The 20630-nt window shown below is 53.9% G+C and overlaps 5 protein-coding genes across 5 annotated transcripts; 3 read left to right on the top strand and 2 right to left on the bottom strand.

The window, feature by feature from the left end:
• Nucleotides 1-393: 393 nt before the first annotated feature.
• On the bottom strand, nucleotides 394-1323 carry LMH87_009959 (uncharacterized protein; the record flags this gene model as incomplete). The annotated part of the gene is made up of 4 exons (XM_056197043.1): nucleotides 394-802; nucleotides 972-991; nucleotides 1049-1121; nucleotides 1274-1323. The coding sequence occupies 4 exons, from the start codon at nucleotides 1321-1323 to the stop codon at nucleotides 394-396; spliced, it is 552 nt and encodes a 183-aa protein (XP_056054132.1).
• Nucleotides 1324-5083: 3760 nt separating this feature from the next.
• Nucleotides 5084-8829, top strand: LMH87_009958 (uncharacterized protein; the record flags this gene model as incomplete). The annotated part of the gene is made up of 2 exons (XM_056197042.1): nucleotides 5084-5554; nucleotides 5608-8829. The coding sequence occupies 2 exons, from the start codon at nucleotides 5084-5086 to the stop codon at nucleotides 8827-8829; spliced, it is 3693 nt and encodes a 1230-aa protein (XP_056054131.1).
• Nucleotides 8830-9757: 928 nt separating this feature from the next.
• Nucleotides 9758-11786, top strand: LMH87_009957 (uncharacterized protein; the record flags this gene model as incomplete). The annotated part of the gene is made up of 4 exons (XM_056197041.1): nucleotides 9758-10037; nucleotides 10083-10213; nucleotides 10329-10523; nucleotides 10569-11786. The coding sequence occupies 4 exons, from the start codon at nucleotides 9758-9760 to the stop codon at nucleotides 11784-11786; spliced, it is 1824 nt and encodes a 607-aa protein (XP_056054130.1).
• A 1699-nt stretch (nucleotides 11787-13485) lies between these two features.
• LMH87_009956 (uncharacterized protein) lies at nucleotides 13486-14360 on the top strand (the record flags this gene model as incomplete). Its single annotated transcript, XM_056197040.1, has 2 exons — nucleotides 13486-13743; nucleotides 13857-14360. 2 exons carry the CDS (start codon nucleotides 13486-13488, stop codon nucleotides 14358-14360), a joined length of 762 nt encoding a protein of 253 aa, XP_056054129.1.
• A 1204-nt stretch (nucleotides 14361-15564) lies between these two features.
• On the bottom strand, nucleotides 15565-17158 carry LMH87_009955 (uncharacterized protein; the record flags this gene model as incomplete). The annotated part of the gene is made up of 2 exons (XM_056197039.1): nucleotides 15565-15729; nucleotides 15788-17158. 2 exons carry the CDS (start codon nucleotides 17156-17158, stop codon nucleotides 15565-15567), a joined length of 1536 nt encoding a protein of 511 aa, XP_056054128.1.
• Between the last annotated feature and the right edge of the window lie 3472 nt (nucleotides 17159-20630).

Raw genomic sequence — 20630 nt, 5'->3', positions numbered from 1 at the left:
TTACTTTTCTCACTATTGAACACGAGTGCAGACATGCGCTTCCAAGTCGCTTTGTGGCTTGTCATTATTCGTGTCTCGTCTCTCATTATATGGCCCAATCGCTTGCTACGCCATAAGAGACTTGCAATAAACAAAAACCGGAAAAAATGCTCCTTCGCAAAATGCCGAAAGATGTCCCAGATAACATGAAATAGCGCACACCGATGTCGCCTTCGGTTCTGCTTTGCCTTTGTGTCGCTCCTCTTTCTAAACATCAAAAGAAACCATAAAACCCCAGCCTTCCGCCGAGAATACCCAAAACAAACAACAAAACAACAGGAAAGCAGGCAAGAAAACGCCGACCAGTGGTTTTCCGCCGGCAAGCGCCGATATACAATGATCGTTCACCATGGTCTACTTTCCAGCCGCCTTGACAAGAAAGTGAACCACTGCCTCGAGATTCGTCTCCTCCTTGGCGCTGATTCCATAGCAGCACACCTCTCGTCCTTGTATCGTCTTGAGATCTAGGGCGTCAATCAGATCATCGACTGACATTTTGTCTGGGAGATCCGACTTGTTCCCGAGCACCAGCAACGGGATCCCACCGAGGGAATGGTATCCCATGAGTGCGTGCAGCTCTTCCCTGGCAGCAGGAATCTGTGGCCGGTCGGCAATGTCGACTATGAAGACAATGACATTAACACCGCGGCAGTATCTCTCCCACATGGATCGAAATCGCGGCTGACCACCCAGATCCCAGCACTTTAATAACACATGTCCGTGCTGCACCTTTTTCAGGTTGAACCCTACGGTCGGTATCGAGCTACGCAACAGTCAGCCAAGAGCCAAGACAGCAACAAAAGCAAAAACCCAGCAGGGACCAAGAAGGCATGGGGCCATGGGTAATTCGCAATCAAAGGCAACGCGCGCAAGAAAGGCGACGTGCACAAGTGTCACGGCATAATTACAGTCGGCTAGGGGAGTATACTTACTCGACTGTGAACTCTCCTCCCTGCATGGCACAACAGGTTAGTCTGGGTCAACAAGACAGCCCATGTTTGAAACATACCGAGAGGACACGCAGGAGCGAAGTTTTGCCAGCATTTTGCAAGCCCACCACGGTAACTTCCATTTCCTGAGCCCTAAAAAGTTGTGCGTCAGTCGACAGGACTTGCTGCTGAGTCGGCTTGCGCCCAACCGATGGGCAGCTATCGGGGAAGGCGGCGTGTGTCGCGAGTGAGGTCGGCCGAAGACGGCTCGTAGCCCACGGGCACATGCACCAGACGAAGCTTACCAAAACATGCGCATCAGCAATTCGTACAGCTTTCTGAACAACCCGGCCATATTGGCAGTTTGGCCTAGACTGGCAGAGTCCCCTTGCGCGTGGTCGATAGAGTGTGTGAGTGTGGTGTTCGGCTTGGTTCGATCAGGTTCAGGTCTAGCTCTACTCGACGGAAAACACAACTCTACACGCGGCGGCAAGGTATTCGAGATGCCTCGCAGCGGGGCGCGAGCTCTGGGATGTGCGTTTCCCGGGACCAAGGCGTACGGCAGAAGGAAAGCTTTGTAGCAAGCTGCGCAGCTTGGTTCGTTCGAGGGTAGCAAAGTTGTGTCCTCGGTGCGTCGTTTGCGGATGGTCGTTTGTGGGCTGGGCCAGTTTGCTGCGGGTGCGGTTATGTTGGCCCAGAGATTCAGCTAAGTGAGCACGAAGGAAAAGGATCCTCAGCGTCAGGTCTGCAACCAAGGAAACCAGTTGGGCAGAGAGCCGCAGGCAGGTGCCGGGAGAAGGCAGAAAGGAAGACGCCCGATGTCGAGTTGGAGCTTGATGAGGTAGAAGAGAGAGAGGTGTTGCGGCCGTGGTAGGAAAGCCAGAAGCGAGAGGCAGCAAAGGGTACTTGCCTAGTAGAGAAGGCAAGACACTGGAAAGGTACCTGTGGCCGCTGTATCTCTACAACCCCACCTGCCGCAGCGGGCAGCTCCTTTGGCGCTGGAGCAACCCCTCCAGCGGTTACCTGCGCCCGCCACGGTACCCTGGGCCAAGGTACCCGATAAGTCGGCGGCCCTGTGGTGCTCTGCGGCGTTGCGGCGCCACAATGCTGCTAGAGGCCAGAGACGGACCAGCGCGAGCAGAGAAATCACCACAAAGGCACTGGCTGCGACTCTGTTTAGTGGAATTGCTAGCGGTGCTTTAGTGCTGTCTTAGCACCTGTACTGGTAAACTGCAACCTCAGTGCCTCTGCCAGTGGCTGTAGCTGCCTGTTTCGCAGCGAATGGGACGGCTGGCCGGGTGCCAATCCGCTGCAGACTTCCAGTGCAGGTAGCCCGCCATCACTAAACTCGACAAGGCCAAGCCGGATCATCCAATGACGAGTTCCGGCTACCTGACGGGCAAGCTAGGCGCCCAATGTCGTAGAGTGCAATTTCCGTAAGCTCAGCCTTTTGGCAAAAATTGTTGATTTTATTTTTATCTTGTGTTGCCAGCCGGAAACCCCAAACCCTGCTTCAGTTGGCTGAAAGTCAGATCTGCCTGTTCTCTGCTGCAGGCCGGTAACCGCTGGGCCGTGCACGGTGCAGGCACTGAGGCAGGGATCCCCCCAGCGGGCTGGCACTCCCCGAGAAACAATCCCGGTCCGCTGCACCGGCCGCTGTTTACCTAGGTAGGTACCTAGGTAGGTAGGTACGCACCCAGGTACCTACCTTGCCAGTATTAGCACATCGTCAACCGCTGGCGCTAGCAGGAACGAGGCCCGGGCCGCTGAGCACGTCCCGCTGATAATTAGTTGATACTCTTGTTCATTATTCAATCATGTCTCTTCGATGTTTGTCAGTCCTACATGTTTAGGTACGCTGCCACTTACCAGTACACCAACTACACCACCGCCAAAGTAGGCAGGCAGCAAGGTCGCCGGCCCGCGTCGAGGAGACGTCATACCACAAGCCAGTGTCACCAGACCTTCAACCTTGTCCTCATCCACCGTCTCATTCGTTTCTTCTTTTGGTCTACGCTATCCGGCCGATCCTCATAGCCTGGACGGCTTTGGGCAGCTAGTCGTGTCCTACCGTTGAGCAGAGTCCCGTTTCCCCTTCTTTCGGCCTTGTTTTTTTCTTTTTTCAAATCTAGCTCCCGTCTCCAAAGTTTTCCCCGATCGCTGGTTAGACGGTGGTGCTGGAGAAGCGAGAAGCTGCAAAGGGTGCCAATTTCGCTATTGCTAGCTCAGGCTGGTATTTGAGCGGGTAAATGGACTGATCCCTGTGTTGCGCAGCATGTCATCCCTCGTCCTGCGCCGTTTCCAGTGCGTAACGTTATATGTGCAGTGCAGCATGGGACACATTGACCGACTTGCTTTTATTCCGAGTGCCCTTATTATGCTCGGTAGCTATTGAAGCCGAAGCGCCGGCTGCCCGCAGGTCTGCGCGCGGTGAATACCCCGACTACCGACTCGCTGACTGAATGTGATTGTCAGTTGTATGCATATATCTTGGGCGGATATTCATCGTGCGAACCGTCAAGAGTTGGCATGAATGATGATTCCTTGAGCAACAGTAGCCCTGCTCCACAGCGCTGTAGAGGTTGTCAGGCCAGTCTTTTGATCCAAGACACTATTCCGCCAAGCTCTCAAAAACACCCAAGCACTCAAGCACTCTACCAGTACGCCGCTGCTCCGCCCACCATACCCTAGTACCCATGCAAATGCAGTGATGGCAAGGCCGCTGCTTCGCGCCGGAGAACGGCTTGCATCGTGCAGCGTGCAGCGTGCAGCGTGCAGGCCCTTGTGCAGACCCTTGCGCACCGTGCAGAAAGCCATCCATGGCTAGAAAAGGCGACCAAGCAAAAGTCTGCCTTCGTGCAGTCGCCGTGTCTGCCTCATAAGCTGCATCACGATCAGTCACTTCGGTTATATCCATACACCATCCAGTGATATATGATGAATGCTGGGGACGACGTGGCACTTGGCCGAGATACGAGCCTCCCCTCTCCGGGTCACCTCTGTCCACTCTCTTCATTTACCATGGTCATCTGCTTCTCGGCGGGCTCATGTGTAATAAAAAATGGATAAACACAAAGCAGGTCTCATGCTGCAGGCCACAGATGCAGGCCGCTACCCCTCTTGCCCTCCTGCCTCGCCCAAGCCCAGTGTGGCTAGAGATCCTTGCTTGCGCTACCACCCTACACCTCAAGCACATACTACGTAACGGTTCGCACCATCACAGCCATGGCCTCAGAACGGGCCTCGCAAATCGCTGTGCAGTGAAGGCTGGAGGCTGGAGGCCTGTCGCTTTTTGACCAGCCGCAGGGCTCGTCTGCACGAGCAATGTAAATCAGGACACGGCAGCCCGGCGCCGGCGGTCGTGAAACTTTGTGTCCCGCGACGTAACACCAGTAGGCATCACAACCCAAGGTGAGAGGGACTGGGCTGTTTAAGAGCACGTCTTCACCGCAGTAGTCGCAGTTACTACCGGGAGCTCAAACTGCGTGTCTTGCTTGCTTGCTTTGATGGCTTGTTTCCGTTATACCGATGCCGGCCTGTAGCCAAAGACTAGGCGGGAGGGGCCGCTCCTGCAAAGTGTCGGCTCTTCTCGCCTATGAGAGACTGGACTTTCACCGAAATGAGCAAAACGAACGACTGCCGTGTGTAACCCGAAGAGGCTCTCCGTTGCAGCTGGCTGCTCATGGACCGGCCCCTTGTCCCTTGTACCGGTCAGTCTTGGAGGGAACTCTTGCTGCAGCTCTCTAGTTCTGCAGCTCGGCTGCCCCTCTTTGCCGCTGCCTTCTCCAACTACACCCCACTTCGGAGCCGGTGGATATGAACGTATCGATAGCCACTATCTCATGTGACTTGCTCTTATCGCAACTTTTTTTTTTTTCGCTGGTCGTTCCAGCAAAGCTCACCGGAGGCTGGTCTAATAAAGTGCAGCAAACGCAGCTTTTTCCGATTCACGATTGCTCGGCGTCAACATCTGGAGGCGCACTTTTTTCAGGCACTTCAATACGCTGCGACTGAATGAGCGCACTTTTTGACTTTGCTGTTCGAGTGGTATAGCGCCTTCCGGCAACCGGCGCAACGCACTCGGCTCCCAGCGGTCACCCGCTTCGATCTTCACCATGGCTCGCTCGGCGACACGGACCGATTGGGACCACGAATATAATGTCCTAAGAAGAGAGAATCTCTTCAGAAACCCTCCCAAGGATCACACCGCATACCCTGCCCTCCAATTGGCGGTTAACCCTCACATCGAGTCCTTCAATGGCTTGTTTCGAGATGATGGCAAGCCCGGCTTGCTCGACCACGCCATGGCCGATATTGGCACCAAGACATATTTCGACGGCGACGAGAGAAAGGGCCCCGAGGGCAAAAATAAGCTCAACATTCGCGTCCGCAATGTTATGCTGCACCGAGCTCAAGTTCCGCCCTCCAACAAGATGGCCAAGAACCGCGAAATCTTTCCTGCCGAATGCAGAGAGCGACATGTCACATACCGAGGCCGTCTCTCGGCCACTTTTGAGTATAGTATCAATGGTGGTGACTCTCACGAGTTTGTTCGTGATCTGGGCCAGATTCCCATCATGCTCAAGGTATGATTTGCGGCAGCCAGCTTGGTGTGGTGCAAGTCGCTAACACACAATAGTCGAATCGATGCCACCTCGAAAATAACTCGCCTGCTCTACTAGTCCAGCGCAAGGAAGAGGCCGAAGAGCTTGGAGGATACTTTGTTGTGAACGGCATCGAAAAGATCATCCGTATGCTTCAGCTCAATAAGCGAAACTTTCCCATGGCCATCAATCGACCCAGTTTCCAAAATCGTGGACCCGGTTACTCCCCGTACGGTATCATCCTGCGCTCCGTCCGTCCCGACGAAACTTCACAAACCAACGTTCTGCACTACCTTAACGACGGCAATGTAACGTTTCGTTTCTCATGGCGAAAGAACGAATACCTCGTGCCCGTCATCATGATTATGAAGGCTCTCGTCGAGACCAACGATCGCGAAATTTTCGAAGGCTTGATTGGTCCCATGGGTAGCAAGGCGACTGAGAACACGTTCTTGACTGATCGTGTCGAGCTACTTTTGCGCACCTACAAGTCTTACGGTCTATACAGCAAGTCGGAGACTCGAGCATATCTTGGCCAAAAGTTCCGAGTTGTCCTCGGTGTCCCAGAGACCATGTCGGATTACGATGTTGGTACTGAGTTCCTCCGCAGAATTACCCTGGTGCACCTTGGCAACGTCAACGTCACTGAAAAGCAGGATGATGAAAAGTTCAAAATGCTCCTGTTCATGATTCGCAAGCTCTACGCCCTCGTCGCTGGCGAGTGCGCCGTCGACAACCCCGATGCGATCCAGAACCAAGAAATTCTCCTTGGCGGTTTTTTATACGGCCAGATTCTCAAGGAGAGACTAGATGAGTTCCTCGGGGTTGGTGTTCGTCTGTCGCTACGAGAATATTTCCGCCGACACCCTGGTGTCACGTTTCACTCTGAAGAATTCCGCAAAGAGTTCCCCACGGCCATCTTCCGCAAGGCCAACGAAAACCTGGGCAATTCGCTCGAGTACTTCCTTTCCACCGGTAACCTAGTGAGTCCGTCTGGTCTGGACCTTCAACAGGTTGCTGGTTTCACCGTCGTAGCTGAAAAGCTCAACTTCCTCCGTTTCATTGCCCACTTCCGCATGGTGCATCGTGGTGCCTTTTTTGCGCAGCTCAAGACCACAGCGGTCCGAAAGCTTCTTCCCGAGTCGTGGGGTTTCATGTGCCCCGTCCACACCCCTGATGGTTCCCCTTGTGGACTTCTCAACCATTTGGCGCACAAGTGCAAGATTATGACTGATTACATTGATGTTTCCAAAGTGCCTGCTCTCGTCGCCGAGCTTGGTGCTGTTGACACTTCTACTGCTTCCACTGCTGAGAGCGTCGTCATTATGCTTGACGGCAAGATCCTCGGCTGGTGCAAGCCCAAGGAGTCGCTGCGTATTGCAGACTGCCTGCGCTACTGGAAGGTCGAAGGCAGCCGCGGTGTCCCTCTGCACCTCGAAATCGGTTACGTTCCCCCATCCACCGGTGGTTCGTACCCTGGTATCTACATGACATCGACACCCTCTCGCATGATTCGCCCGGTCAAGTATCTTCCTCTACAAAAGGAGGACATGGTCGGTCCGTACGAGCAGCCGTACATGTCTATTGCTGTTGTGCCTGAGGAGGTTGAATCTGGCCTGTCGACCCACGTTGAGTTTGATCCCACAAACATTCTCTCCATCTTGGCAAACATGACTCCATTCTCCGACTTCAACCAGTCGCCGCGTAACATGTATCAGTGTCAGATGGGTAAGCAAACCATGGGTACCCCTGGTACAGCCTTGGTACATCGTACAGACAACAAGTCGTACCGCCTGCAGACTGGCCAGACGCCTATTGTTCGTGCTCCTTTGCATAATGCATATGGCTTTGACAACTTCCCTAATGGAACCAACGTTGTCGTCGCTGTTATTTCGTATACTGGTTACGACATGGACGACGCCATGATTATCAACAAATCCGCTCACGAGAGAGGATTTGGACACGGTACCGTCTACAAGACAAAAAAGGTGTCGCTCAAGGACGACTCGAGAACAAAGGCGAGCAAGAGTGTTACCAAGGCATTTGGCTTCGCCCCTCACAGCTACGTCAGCGCGTCGTACCAGGGTATGCTGGACGATGATGGTTTGCCACACGTCGGACGTCTTGTTCAGGAGGGCGATGTCATCTGCGCTTGGCACACAGTGACGCCTGACTACCGCGGCGACCTCGTTAACCTTGACGGCATTACGCATTACGAGAAATACAAGGATGGTGAGACTGGCTTTATCGAGGAAGTCCGGTTAATTGGTGCCGAAACCGGCTCTGAGCCTCTTCAAACCATCTCCATCAAGTTCCGCATTCCCCGAGCGCCCATCATCGGCGACAAATTTTCTTCTCGTCACGGTCAAAAGGGTGTTTGCTCGCAAAAGTGGCCGGCCATTGATTTGCCTTTCACCGAATCCGGCATGCAGCCTGATGTTATTATTAATCCCCACGCTTTCCCATCTCGAATGACCATCGGCATGTTTGTCGAGTCGTTGGCTGGCAAAGCTGGTGCCCTGCACGGCCTCGCGCAAGACTCGACGCCATTCAAGTTCAACGAGGAGCATACGGCAGGCGACTACTTTGGCCATCAGCTGATGAAGGCAGGCTACAGCTATCACGGCAATGAGCCAATGTACTCGGGCATCACGGGCGAGGAGCTTGGCGCGGATATTTACATTGGTGTCGTTTACTACCAGCGTTTGCGTCACATGGTCAACGACAAGTTCCAAGTGCGTACGACCGGTCCCATTGTGCCAACAACTGGGCAGCCGATCAAGGGTCGTAAGCGTGGTGGCGGTATCCGTGTTGGTGAAATGGAGCGTGATGCGCTGCTGGCGCACGGTACAGCATTTTTGCTGCAAGATCGTCTACTCAACTGCTCCGATTACACGAAGTCATGGATCTGCCGTCGGTGCGGCTCGTTCTTGTCGGTACAGCCGACAGTGTCACAATTCGCGCCGTCGAGGAAGAAGGCCCCGAGTGTGGTGCGCTGCCGCCACTGCGCCATCAGGCTAAACGACGAGGACGGTATTGACCTGACGGAGATTCAGGGCGAGATCTGGGAAGACGGCCAGGGCCACTCGTGGGTCGGCGGCGACCAAACTACGCAGGTTGTTGTGCCGGGTGCCCTCAAGTATCTCGACGTCGAGCTGGCCGCGATGGGTGTCAAGCTCAAGTACAGAATCAACCAGGACGACGAGCCACGCAAAGGAGCACTTAAACCGCTACCCCTGACGGCGATCAAGGCGTAAGGAAATGAAAAGTAAATATCATGTTTGGTTATTTTGTGGATGGTTTTGTTTTGTCTTGTCGTTCTAGAGCAGAGGAGGCACAAGTCAAGGAGACGTTTGTATGTATACCTTTGGGGGCGCATTTACTAGCATAAATCGAGCGGTCAAATTATGATAGTTAACGTATATCTCTTTCTTTTGTATTTAAGCATGTGACTGAGACGAGGGAAATGACGGCTTGTGTTCTGCTTGCTGACGTCGTACAAACGGCATGTACACAAGCGAGGTCATGCGAGGGGCTGGGCATCGCGGCCCCGGACACGCCACAAACGTGAAGGATAATCAGCCATTATCAAAATTCGCATCTCTACCTTGAATGCGGTTATCCGCCTAGCCCTACTGCGTAACCGTAAGGGGGCGCAAGGGCATGCAGAAGTGTCCGAGGTCCGCCGACAGCTGGCAGGCACCAAACACGGCACTTCTTGCTCGCGACGCGTTTATCGGGTGCCGAACGGCGCGACCACATCTCCTGCAGAGCAAACAGGAATTGCCCTTCTCTCGTTCATTTACTTCCTCCGCTGCTCTCATCATTCTGTTTTCGTGGATTCGCATTCCAAATACTGCCCTTGTTTGGGATACACAATTCCGTCATTTTCTGGTTATCACGAGATACAAACGCCACCGTCTCCTCCCCACGGAACCCTGGCCCTTCCCTCACGACGAACTTAAAAGACTGGCGGCGGTTCTCGATTGAGAGAGGAAAAGCAACAGAGACGTATACCTTTGTCTATGATATACCATCACCGAGCCAACCTAGTCGATATTCCCATACTGGAGACTCTCTATTCAACTTACACGACACAAACGGCCGGATAGAAGACACGCACGCCCATAAACTTTTCCAAAGATTTTAATTCTCGATTGTCAATACCGGTTTAGAACCATCAACATGCTTTTGGCCTTGCTGCTTGCGCTTGCTGGCGTGGTGGCCTCCACAGCGCAGTCATATGACTATGGCATCGATATAGACCAGCTCGTTCGCAGACAGGATCCCGCGGCCAAGATTATCGTCGGCAAGCTACCCCTGGCTTCTAATGGAAGCACGCCCACCAGGCCCGAGATTCGCGACATGAGAAAGGACGGATACATGTGGGATCTGTATATTCTGGCGCTGAGCATGTTCCAGTCTGTCAGCCAGGACCAGTCGCTGTCGTGGTACCAAGTTGCAGGTAAGAAGGCTCACCGCAGTCTGCCTCTCCTACTGACACTCGTAGGTATACATGGTGTTCCATTTCAGCCGTGGAACGGCGTTCAACCGGCACCGGGGTCAAGCCAGTCAGGCTACTGCACTCACAGCTCAGTTTTATTTCCGACGTGGCACCGGCCATATCTAGCACTCTATGAAGTATGTCCCCTGTGAGGTAGTTTGTACGTGGCTAATGTTGTAGCAACAAATGTTCAAACTGGCAAATGCTATTGCCAGCTTGTTTACCAACGCGACGGAAAGAAATTTATACCAGCAAGCTGCCTCTCGGTTCCGTATTCCATACTGGGATTGGAGCTTGCTGGCCCCTGCTGGCGAAACGCATCTTCCGGACTGCTTCTGGAGCCCAGTGATTATGCAGTATGGGCCAAACGGGGCACAGCACATTCGCAACCCGCTCTTCTCGTACGCGTTCCATCCTCTGGATGAAGATGCCTTTATTTGGAATCCAGTAAGTCTCTCTGCCCCTCGCTTCGAACACAACCTGACTGTTTAGCTCAAAAAATGGAACGAGACCAAGCGAGCCCCGAACATGAGCGTCAGCGAGTCTGCACCGATTTCGGAAAATTTTCAGGTCAGCGCCGCACTCTTATCGAAATTGCCCGAATTACAGCAGCGGCTCTATATCATCTTCTCGAATTATCACGAGTTTAATGCCTTTAGCAACAAAGCATGGGCAGCATCTCAAAAGGCGTCAAATCTCGATTCCCTCGAGTCAATCCACGACGTGATTCACTTGTATGGGGGCTTGAAAGGACACATGACCTATGTTCCGTTATCGTCATTTGATCCCCTTTTCTTTTTGCACCACACAATGGTAGATCGTCTTGTGTCAATGTGGCAAGTGCTAAACCCGAATGCGTGGATTCAGCCAATGGCAACCGGTGAGACAAGCTACACGGCGCCAAAAGGAACTGTGCAGGATTCCACCAGTCCCTTGGTTCCGTTTTATGCTACACCAGATACTTTTTGGACTTCAGATACGTCTCGAACGACTGAGATATTTGGATACACCTACATTGATACACATCTGCACGTCGGCGATAGAGTTGCCCAACAGCAGTCGCTTGTGCGGAAAATCAATAGCTGGTACGGCACATCCAGCCCCGCGGGGATTGCCGCAAAAGATTCTCAGCTCAGAGTCGCTGCATTGGAAAACACGGGCAGACCTTGGAGCACAAAGGCTTCGAAAGGTATGCCCAACATTAGGCTGACAGCCATGGACCCTCCTGTGGACAAGATTGTCAAGGCCGGCGAGTACACGGAATGGATTGCCAATGTCCAAGTCAATGTCGAGGCCTTGGAAGGGGTTTTTGACGTGCATTTCTTTGCGGGTGCACCGGCGGACAATTCGGCGGATTGGGCATTGTCGCCGAATCAAATCGGCACCGTGGCCATTTTTGCCATGAATCGGTCAACAGGATCGCAGTCGAAAATATCTGGCACTTTACCACTGACGTCGGCGCTCATGAAACTCGTCGCGACTGGAGCGTTGCCCAACTTGGAGCCAGCTTCAGTCACACCTTTTCTTCGGCGTACATTGGAGGTCAGGGTACGCAGCCACAACGACAGTGTGATTGAGTTGGCCCGTGTCGAGGGCCTGCATATTGAAATTACCAGCGCTAGCGTAAAGGTGCCTGAAAGCGAGGTCAAGCTCCCTACGTGGGGTGAGGCCAGGTCGGAGTGGACGATGTGGCGCGACGAAGCATCATAGATGCCAGTCATCGCAGTATGCGCGTTAAAACAGATGATTTTGGGTGCATACTTTAGGTTAGATGTATTATCGGAATTTTGATATGGTGGCAGTTATTGGCGACAGCCAGGGCCTGTATTTTCTTGGAGGCATTGTCGTATTATTACTAGCCATATGGTAGTTATGTTTGAGTACCTGTTAGAGTCTGCCAATGGATGTTTATTTGTTTGAGGCTGGCAGCAGCAGCAACTTGTGGTGATCGTTTGAGGTGGACGGTGTGAAACGAGGCGACAGTCCGGCGAGTTTGGGCGATCGGACTGTCGGGAGCTTGCTTACCTTGTCGCATCAGGTCCGAAAGCCACGAGGGAAGCTATGATGGGGAGGAATTGGCTTTTCAGCACAGCCTTGCTCATTCCCATGCCGACGGAATTGAGACCATTGTTGGGATTCCAGGCCTGGATGCTTAGTTACCAGCAACGCCCTGGACAGAAAAGTACGAGTCGGCCAGTCTCATGTCCCCGGAGACGATGTGCCGCAGTAGAGCAGCCGGCAGACAGAGGTTCCGCGCCGAGCCTGTCTCAGGCGGTTTAGCGCCCTTGCTACTGCCTCTTGCCGTGCTTGCCGTCCTGTGCGATGGATGAGCCGTGCTCATTTCTGTTACAGCGCGGGACAGGGAAAGAAAAGGGGATTGAGGGCTTTCTGGCGGTGCAGGGCTTGGTGTTGGCAGGTCATTTTCTTGTAGGTCTGCTTGCGAGATGGCGTGAGTGTCGAGGCTTTCAAAAGCGCTGAAACAACGACAGCCTCTCTCCTCTCTGTCTTTGAGCCCAAAGCATACATGCTTCCGCCCACGCCACAGATGGCCTAGCTTGGCATCCCAAACCTTTTCGCCACTAAACGGATCGACACACTCCCGAGCCAAGTACCCCAGCTGCCCAGGGCTAAAATGCAAAAAAGGCGTAGCATCTTGCCTGGCAATAAACAAAAAAGAAGACGAGCCAGTGTTAGCCCATGTTTAGGCCCTGGCGCTGACCTCATCGATTCCAAAGGGCAATCCTGGAAGAAAAGTTGAAAGGTAACTCCGCAGCGTAAGAGTACATGGGCGTCGGCGTTGGGAAAGTCGATTGGAAAGCCACCAATGGGAGGGCAGGCTGTAAATAATAAAGCAATCATGGGTGTTTGCTGCCCCGTGGGGAGTTGATGAAGCAAGCCACTCACTGACGAGCCGCTCATCCCACTCCCGTCATCATTCATCCAAGGCTGGCTCCATCCCAATCGGCTTTAGCTATAAACAGAAAGACATGTCAAAGTTATTTGTGTTTCGGTCTCGGCAGGTAGGTACCAGCCCAGACCAGACAGGCAGGGGGTGGGAGCGCAGCAACCCCAAGGTTGTCCCGTTGTGTGACGGATTGTCGGCTCTGGGGTCGAGCCGGCCGTACCTCTCTTGCTTTTAGCGCTGGCCAGTATTTATGTGTGACTGGCTGCAGGCATGTAACTACTTGACACGCTTGATTGAGACGGATGTGGTCTAGGATTGGAAGGGTATGCTGGCCCCCCTCTCCCCCCGACAGTGTTTGTCAAGTATATAAAGAGACAAGCCCGGTTCTCTTTCCTCCCTGACTCTCTGCCCCGATGCACGACTTTCCATCTATATACAACACATCAATTGATACTTATCCGCCACATCTCTCACATTTCAACACCCCGAATCACAACCTTGAAAATGCGCGTCAACACCATCCTCCCCGCCGCCGCCATGGTCGCCAGCACGGCCTCGGCCAAGACCATCATGGTCGACGTCGGCAAGGACGGCCTCACCTTTAGCCCGGACATGATCACCGCCAGCAAGGGCGACATGCTCTCCTTCCACTTCTACCCGCGCAAGCACAGCGTCGTCCTCGGCACCATGGACAAGGCCTGCTCGCCGGCCACGTCGGGCATGTTTTACTCTGGCTTTGTGCCCACCTCCAGCGGCGAAGCCGTAAGTCTTTTTTCTTTTTTTCTTTTTTTTTCCTCGCTTCGCTCGACGTGGCCCTAGCAAAACAATCTTTAGAGAAGGAAATTGATGAGCTAATGTGCGAGCTGTGTTTGTAGAAAGAGACGTTCGAGGTCATGGTCAACTCGACAGACGCCATGTACATTTACTGCTCCGAGGCCCAGCACTGCCAGGACGGCATGGTCGCCGTCATCAACGGCAGCGAGGACGACCTGTCCAAGTACAAGGACGCCGCGGCCAAGGCGTCGGACAATGTCTCCCCGGACTCTGTCACCGGCGGCATGATCATGAGCGCCGGCGGCAGCGGCGGCAGCAGCATGAGCATGACCACCTCCGGCAGCATGAGCAGCATGCCGTCTGGCTCGTCGATGAGCAGCAGCATGATGATGACTGACTCGTCCATGAGCAGCATGATGTCCTCTGGCTCCATGATGAGCAGCGGCACCCCCACCAGCGGCGCCGCGAGCTCCACCAGCGGAAGCGGCGCGGCCTCGTCGACGCCCAGCAGCACCGACAAGCCCGCTGCCGCGCCGGCCGGCTTCAAGGCCTCGGTGGCAGGCGTCCTCGCTGCCGCGGGTGGTGTCGCCGCCATGATGCTGTAGAGGAAGCAGCGACAGCGAAAGCGCGACATTGTAATAAAGAAAAGGAAAATGTCAATGTATAAACGGGCCTAGTAGTGCAGACTCATAGAAGTTGAAAAGGAAATAATAGTAATGAGTGGTTACGCAAGGATACCATCCCGCTTCGATGCTGTGAATTCAAAAGAAGAAGAAAAATAGACGCATGTTGTTACCTTCAAAGCATTAATGAGCTGTAGATGATAATCAAGCCATCTGTGATTTAATGCCTGCTGTGGGGGGTTATCGAGTGCTTTTTGTCAGTGCACCGGCTGTAGTGCATGTCGTGCGTGGTCGTGATGCCTCACGACATGTCGTCAAATTTCAACCCCAGATTTTCGGCTCCCTTTTCCGATCGGACCCCTAAACTTGAACCGCTTTCCAGATTCAGCTCGCTTGTTCCTTCTATTAGTATACATCGTTTCAACGGCTTGCCTAAAGACAAAAAAAAAAACTTGCTCATTGGGGGTGCACACGCCCCCCTCCCAGTCTGTCATGGAAAAAAAAAAAAAACTTGCTCAGTTGCACCCCCCCGGGACAGAAAAAACTTGCTCACCAACTCAACGCCGTACGCCTCACGCCCCCCTCCTTCAAGGACTATATAAATCCCCAGGATGCCCAAGCTGTCAGGCCACATCTATCCCGGTGTACGTGTTTAATTGTATTTGCAGGACAGAGCTTCCTCTGGGTATCAACCTACGTGCGACGCAGGCCTTTTCACCATAAGCAAGGCCGACATTACGTCACCACTTGATTGACAAGGTATCACTCATTGACGATACATCGCTGATTGACAAGACATACAAGACATGACTCATTGACAAGGCATCACAGTATCAACAGAGCACAAGGTAAATAATCGTAATGCATCAGCTCTATATACGTTCATCACCCCAAAAAACGCACACTGAATCAGATATCGCAACAACCAAAATCCTCCAAAAGAGAAATAATAATAAAAAGACCCCAACGCCGATGCAATGAATCTGCGTGATTCGAACCTCCTGTAAAGTATATTTGGGTTTGTTTGCGCAGGCCGTGTGTCCGTTGCCCATGACGTGTCTTGTCTCCAGCCGCGACTTTCTAAAATGAGCTTTCCCTTTCCGATTTCCCCGGATTCCAAAATAATTATAAACGTGGGTGAGTGTGGTATCTGCATCGTGACCTCTTTTTCCCCCTTTGGGGCCGGCTATTTGATGCCGACGCCTTTGGCCACTACCTCGCGGGCATAGAATTCTACCAGCATCGTGGCATAGCCCTCGAGCTCCTCGACGGGAATGGCCAGTCGAAAGTCGTTGAGAACGAGGAATTGGAGCTCCAGGTGATTAAGTTCGGCAAGCGGCAGACCACCAACCTAGAAAATGTTAGTGATTTGGGAAAAGCAGATGGGCACCCAGACTGGTGGGACATACCTTGGCATATCTTGAGTTGGTGTAAAAGACGTCCGAAAAGAATTTACTGGCGCAAGTGACACCAGAGATGATGAGACGGTGGATGTTGAAGCTGTCAACGACAAAATAGGTGGCCGGGCTGGCAACGGGGCGCTCCTCTGGCGCAAACGGCTTGGCGTGCTCCTCCCGCGCCGTCGGTGAGTCCACCATGGTATCGTCCTCGTCGTCCTCGTCGTCGGCCAGATCAGAGTCCGTCTCGTCCGAGTTGTCAGCGGCCGGCGTGGTGCTGTCACGCATCGTCGTGTCAACCTGCCGCGAGGCAGAGCGCGAGTGGGCAGGATATGGCTGCGACTGGGAGGCGGCCCTTTGACGGGCACGCTCCGTCTTGACGACTCTATCGTTGACGCGTTCCGTCATCCGGTCAAAGTACACGAGCAAGCTCAAAAACACTTCATAGGTGGTTGGGCAGTACTTGTGTATTCTGCCGAGATAGCTGAGGATAGATATGGCAGGCACGTTTTTACCGTGAAAGGCGAGGACCGAGTGGCTCAGGGGGCTCATGTGGGAGCCCGGGGATTCGTGGTTCTGGTTGGCCTGCTGCTGGTGGGCAACGTTGCGCTGCATGGCATCGTGCTGCAAGTCGTTGGTCGTTGTGATTTTGGTGAGGAGGGCGGCGACCATGTCAATGACGTCGTTAATAGGCATGGCGCTGATCTCGTACTGGGTCTGGCCGGTCGAGGGGCCTGTGGCCGCGGCGCCAAGGCTGCCCTCCTGGACAAGAGTGGTGATGTGAGCGAGATCGCGGACGTGGATGATGGTCTGCGCTGTAGGACCGTCGACGGGAGGCGCCAGAGGGCCGGCCGAGCGCGGGGCAGAAGCTGGGCCGGCATGTGTGGCCTGGAGGCGGTAGTCGTCGGAAGGCGGTGAGGGTTGCTGCTGTCGGCGGTCGGCGGCTAGAGCAGCAGGGTTAAAGTGTGTCGCGGAGACGTCATCTCTATTGATGGCATCCATAGACGCAAAGTTGGCATCATCTGCCGGGGGTTGCGGCGGGACAACAGCGGCGGGGGACGACGAGGGCGGGGGCGAGGGAAACCTGGCGGGCCCGGCGCGAGAGGAAGGAGAAAACTGGGTGTTGCGAGCCGAAGAGGCGGGAGAGGCGAGGGAGGCGGAAGCCTTGGGGGCGCGGTGCGAGGCGGCCGAGTCTCGACGGGACGTCGACGATGGTGACGAGGCGAGCCGCGACGAGGGCGAGTGGTGTGGCGGGGCAGCGGCGTTGGTGGTGGCGGAGGACGAGGTCGACCGTTGTCGCGCGCGGCCGGGGGACTGTTGGTAGTGAGGAGGTTCGTGGGAGCGGGGCGACTTGCGTTGTAGCGACGACGAGCTGGTAATCATGGTATGGAATCGTGAGAGGTCGGTTACGAAGTCGCCAATTACTGCTGCCATTTCATCGTCGTGCGAGCGCGGTGTGTGTGTGGAATCTTTTTTTTCTTCTTCTCTCGGTGTACGAGAGGGGCCCAACCTGTGTGTATTTGCTCCCCTGCGTTGTGTGCGAGGGCGGCGGGGGTGGGCGATTGCGACCAAGGCAGCAGGTAGAAGCGGGACAAGAAAACTGATTGTATCTGAAAAAGAGGGCGCAAAAAAACAAGGTATACGAGATTAGCGAATGCTCCTGGTAGAAGAAACAGATGACGAAAACAAGGACAAATGCGACGCCGAGGAACAAGAAGACGATGAAAAAGAAAAAAGGACGAGAGTTGGATGCAGCAACAGAGTGGGAGTTGTGGCGGGAGGGAAACGGAGAGAGAGGAAGAGCAGGCGACGAGGCGACGCCGGGGGGGTTCTCAGCCGCCTGTTTCCCAGGTGCCTTTGGGGCTGGTGACAGCGGGGATTGCAGTGGTTGTAGCAGTGGTTCCTTGCTTCCTTGGGGTGGTTTCAGCGCATCACAGCGGGCTGCGGGATCCCCCAAGTCGCCTGGAGGCACCAACAGAACCACTGTAGCGTTGCGCTAACGCTGCTTGCGGCTGGCGACAATGAACCGGAACGGCCAGCCCGAGCCAATCTCTATCTTGTTGGCGACAGCAAAAGAGGAGCCGGCTCTCGGGCCAGGGCGAATAAATACGAGTGTATTGGCGATTCCATGACTCGATGCCATGGGTGGACGAACTGGCAACGCAGGATATATTTCCGCATATATATCTCACGCCGGTTCTGTCCCTCTTGCTGCCCAATACCAGGTTGCATCACCACCGGAGGCCAGTCGCTAGACGCACATGAACGCACGCTGCGGCCGCGATCCCGTGCCAGCGTCGTATTACACAAGCCAGCATAGCCAGCGGTGTGAGAACTCGCTGGCCGATCGGCCTTTTTTTCTTTTCCCTTTCTTGATGGGGTGCATGCATGATATGTAAACCCTCGAGTAGCGCCAGACACACGACGTGACACGGCAGCGGACGCGACGGCTCCTGGTGCAGCACCAAGGGAGCTGAGACTCTCTGTCAGAGGAATGGATGGGTGGTGTGTGTGCCTGGATGGGTGTGCATCGTGAACAAGCCACCAACGCCGGGCGGAATCGCCTCGACCCAACTGTCACGTCACCCCTCCCATCTGTTGCCGCACGCACGTGGAGAGCAGCATCACGGCAGCCTGCATATGCGGTGGGCAGGATTGGGGGTCTCATGAAATAAATGCAGTGGGAAATGGGATTTTGCAAGCAAAGGGTGGATAAGGAAACGTTGTAACCAAACTCACCAGGTAACTATAGTTTGTCCTGCAGGGTGCTATGGCAGCGTCGCAGTACTGGTCGTCTTTTGGAACAGCGCGATGCGTTGAGACGGCAAAGCGTCACGAGCCGTCGTCCGTCAGAGACGTATTTTCGGAACGGCCGTTTTCGATGTCGTGGATGGCTGAATCGGCCACAAGTATCGCAGTGCTTTATAATGGTGTAGTGGTGACAAACGGGCAAGAATGCGTGTAATGCTTTGGTGTCTTTTTGGCTTCCACCACAAAAAGATGGAAAATCCACAAAGACCCTGAAATGGGTCGCCGCGAATCAAGGAAATCGGCAGTCTATCTTTCTTCTTTCTGGGTTCGTTGGCCTCCAGCGTGGCTGTAAAAGAGCTGATCGGCAGCGGCTTGCGCAATCTGCGGATAAAGGGCCAGCTAGCTCTGTTTCGGGCGACGGTTGTTGGACACCTCTCGTAACAGTAAAAATTGCTCGAGAATCCGCTCTTTTGCTTTCTGGTTTGTTCTTGTGGCAGTGATCCTTCGTTGTCTGATATTCTCGCTGGCTTGAGTCGGCTGTCGATGCTGGTCTATTTTATGTAGCGGTCTGCGAATCGGGTGCGTATGTGGGGTTGCGGCCGCGGGGCGCGGATAGTTGTCGAATCTACCCGTTTGGAGGCCTAGTTCTGGGTAATTTTTGTTGAGGCCGTGTTCCCTTTTTCTTCCCAGGAGCTCTTTTGAGAGGCAAATGTTGAAGAAGAGGAATTGTAGGAAATCGTATAGAGGAGAGAATGTGTCTGGCAATGTCCGTTTGTATGGCGAACCAGCACAGCAGCAGCGTCGTCAGCTCAGAGGAACGTGCTGTGTGCTAACAAAAGCACACCTCGGCGCTATGAAATGGTCGTCTCCCCAACGTGGGTGTCGCCCGGCGCTGTCGTTGGCTCTGCAGGCACAAGTACTAGGCCACCTTCCCCTGAGATGGAAAAAGAACACAATGCGTTGGGCGCACAAACACACACAGGGATCTCGTAAGAAAAGGGAACAAGAAGAAAAAGGAGACAAGTTCCTCTCGAGGGAGGGGGCTGCGTGAGGAACGGAAAGGCATATCCCCTGGTGATACAAAGCAAGGTACCCGAGAACTGGTGGCCTTTTTTTTTATTAGCGCAGTGGTTTTACGGATACAACATTAGTGTATTCTACTTCACCGTCTACTGCTTGACTACCCAGTACTGATCCCTAATTTTACAGTGCTTATTACCCGTGGGCTGCAAGCCTGCAAGTCCCAGGTCCGTGGTTGAGGCAGTTATCAAGCCTCAGTGCGCGCCAAACCACGTCGCCGTCTTGCCGCACGTGGGCCCAGCTGCCATCCGCTGTGGGGTGCGAGACAAAAAATGCTTATTGTCTAGGGAGAGAGGCCTGCCTCGACGGCAACGTCTTGTCTCTGCCCAGCAGGCCAGCGAACAATGGTTTTATTTCTCTGCCCCTGAACTGAACGTGTCCCATGTGCTTGGATCGAGCAAGGCATCTAAAAACCTCTGTCTCGGATCCTTTTCTCTCCCCGATGGTGTCTTGCAATAGAACAGGTGTCGGCTCACACTGGATGAAACCACTGATGCTACTACCAAGGCCGATTCTCGTCATCGCAGCCCCCATGCCCTCTCCACGACGGCTATAATTGGTCAGAATTTACATAGACCATATTCAACATAGTCATTATCCCTGTCGAGATCTTGTGCGTGCTTTGCCGCCGCCAACGCACCCTCCAGTCTGGCTGCTGCTTCTGCGCACGTCATTTATATCCCCGTGCCAGCCGCATGTCTACTCTGGTAGACCGACCGTGTCTCAACAACCAGTCCAATGTACAAGCGTCTTGCACGAGACGGCAGCCACCGTGCGGAACATTCTAAAGTCCAAGTCACCGGCGCTATGATGGCATTTTGTATCCGTCTTTGCTTCTTAGAATGTAACTGTCCCCTTCTGGCGACCCGCGCATCCTTCCCTAGCCTTATCAAGCACGCGCAGTTGCCAAAATTGAGTCCATTCTCACCGTGACACTCTTGTGCAAGTAAGTCCTAGCTATCATTTCTAACCGCTTCCTCCTACGCAAGCACACCGTCAACATGATCCCTCTCCGATCCCTCTC

This window comes from Akanthomyces muscarius, chromosome 5 (assembly GCF_028009165.1).
Source record: "Akanthomyces muscarius strain Ve6 chromosome 5, whole genome shotgun sequence".
Taxonomy (NCBI): domain Eukaryota; kingdom Fungi; phylum Ascomycota; class Sordariomycetes; order Hypocreales; family Cordycipitaceae; genus Akanthomyces; species Akanthomyces muscarius.
The sequence above is the reverse complement of the archived record's forward strand: the minus strand, read 5'-3'. Positions and strand labels throughout refer to the sequence as shown.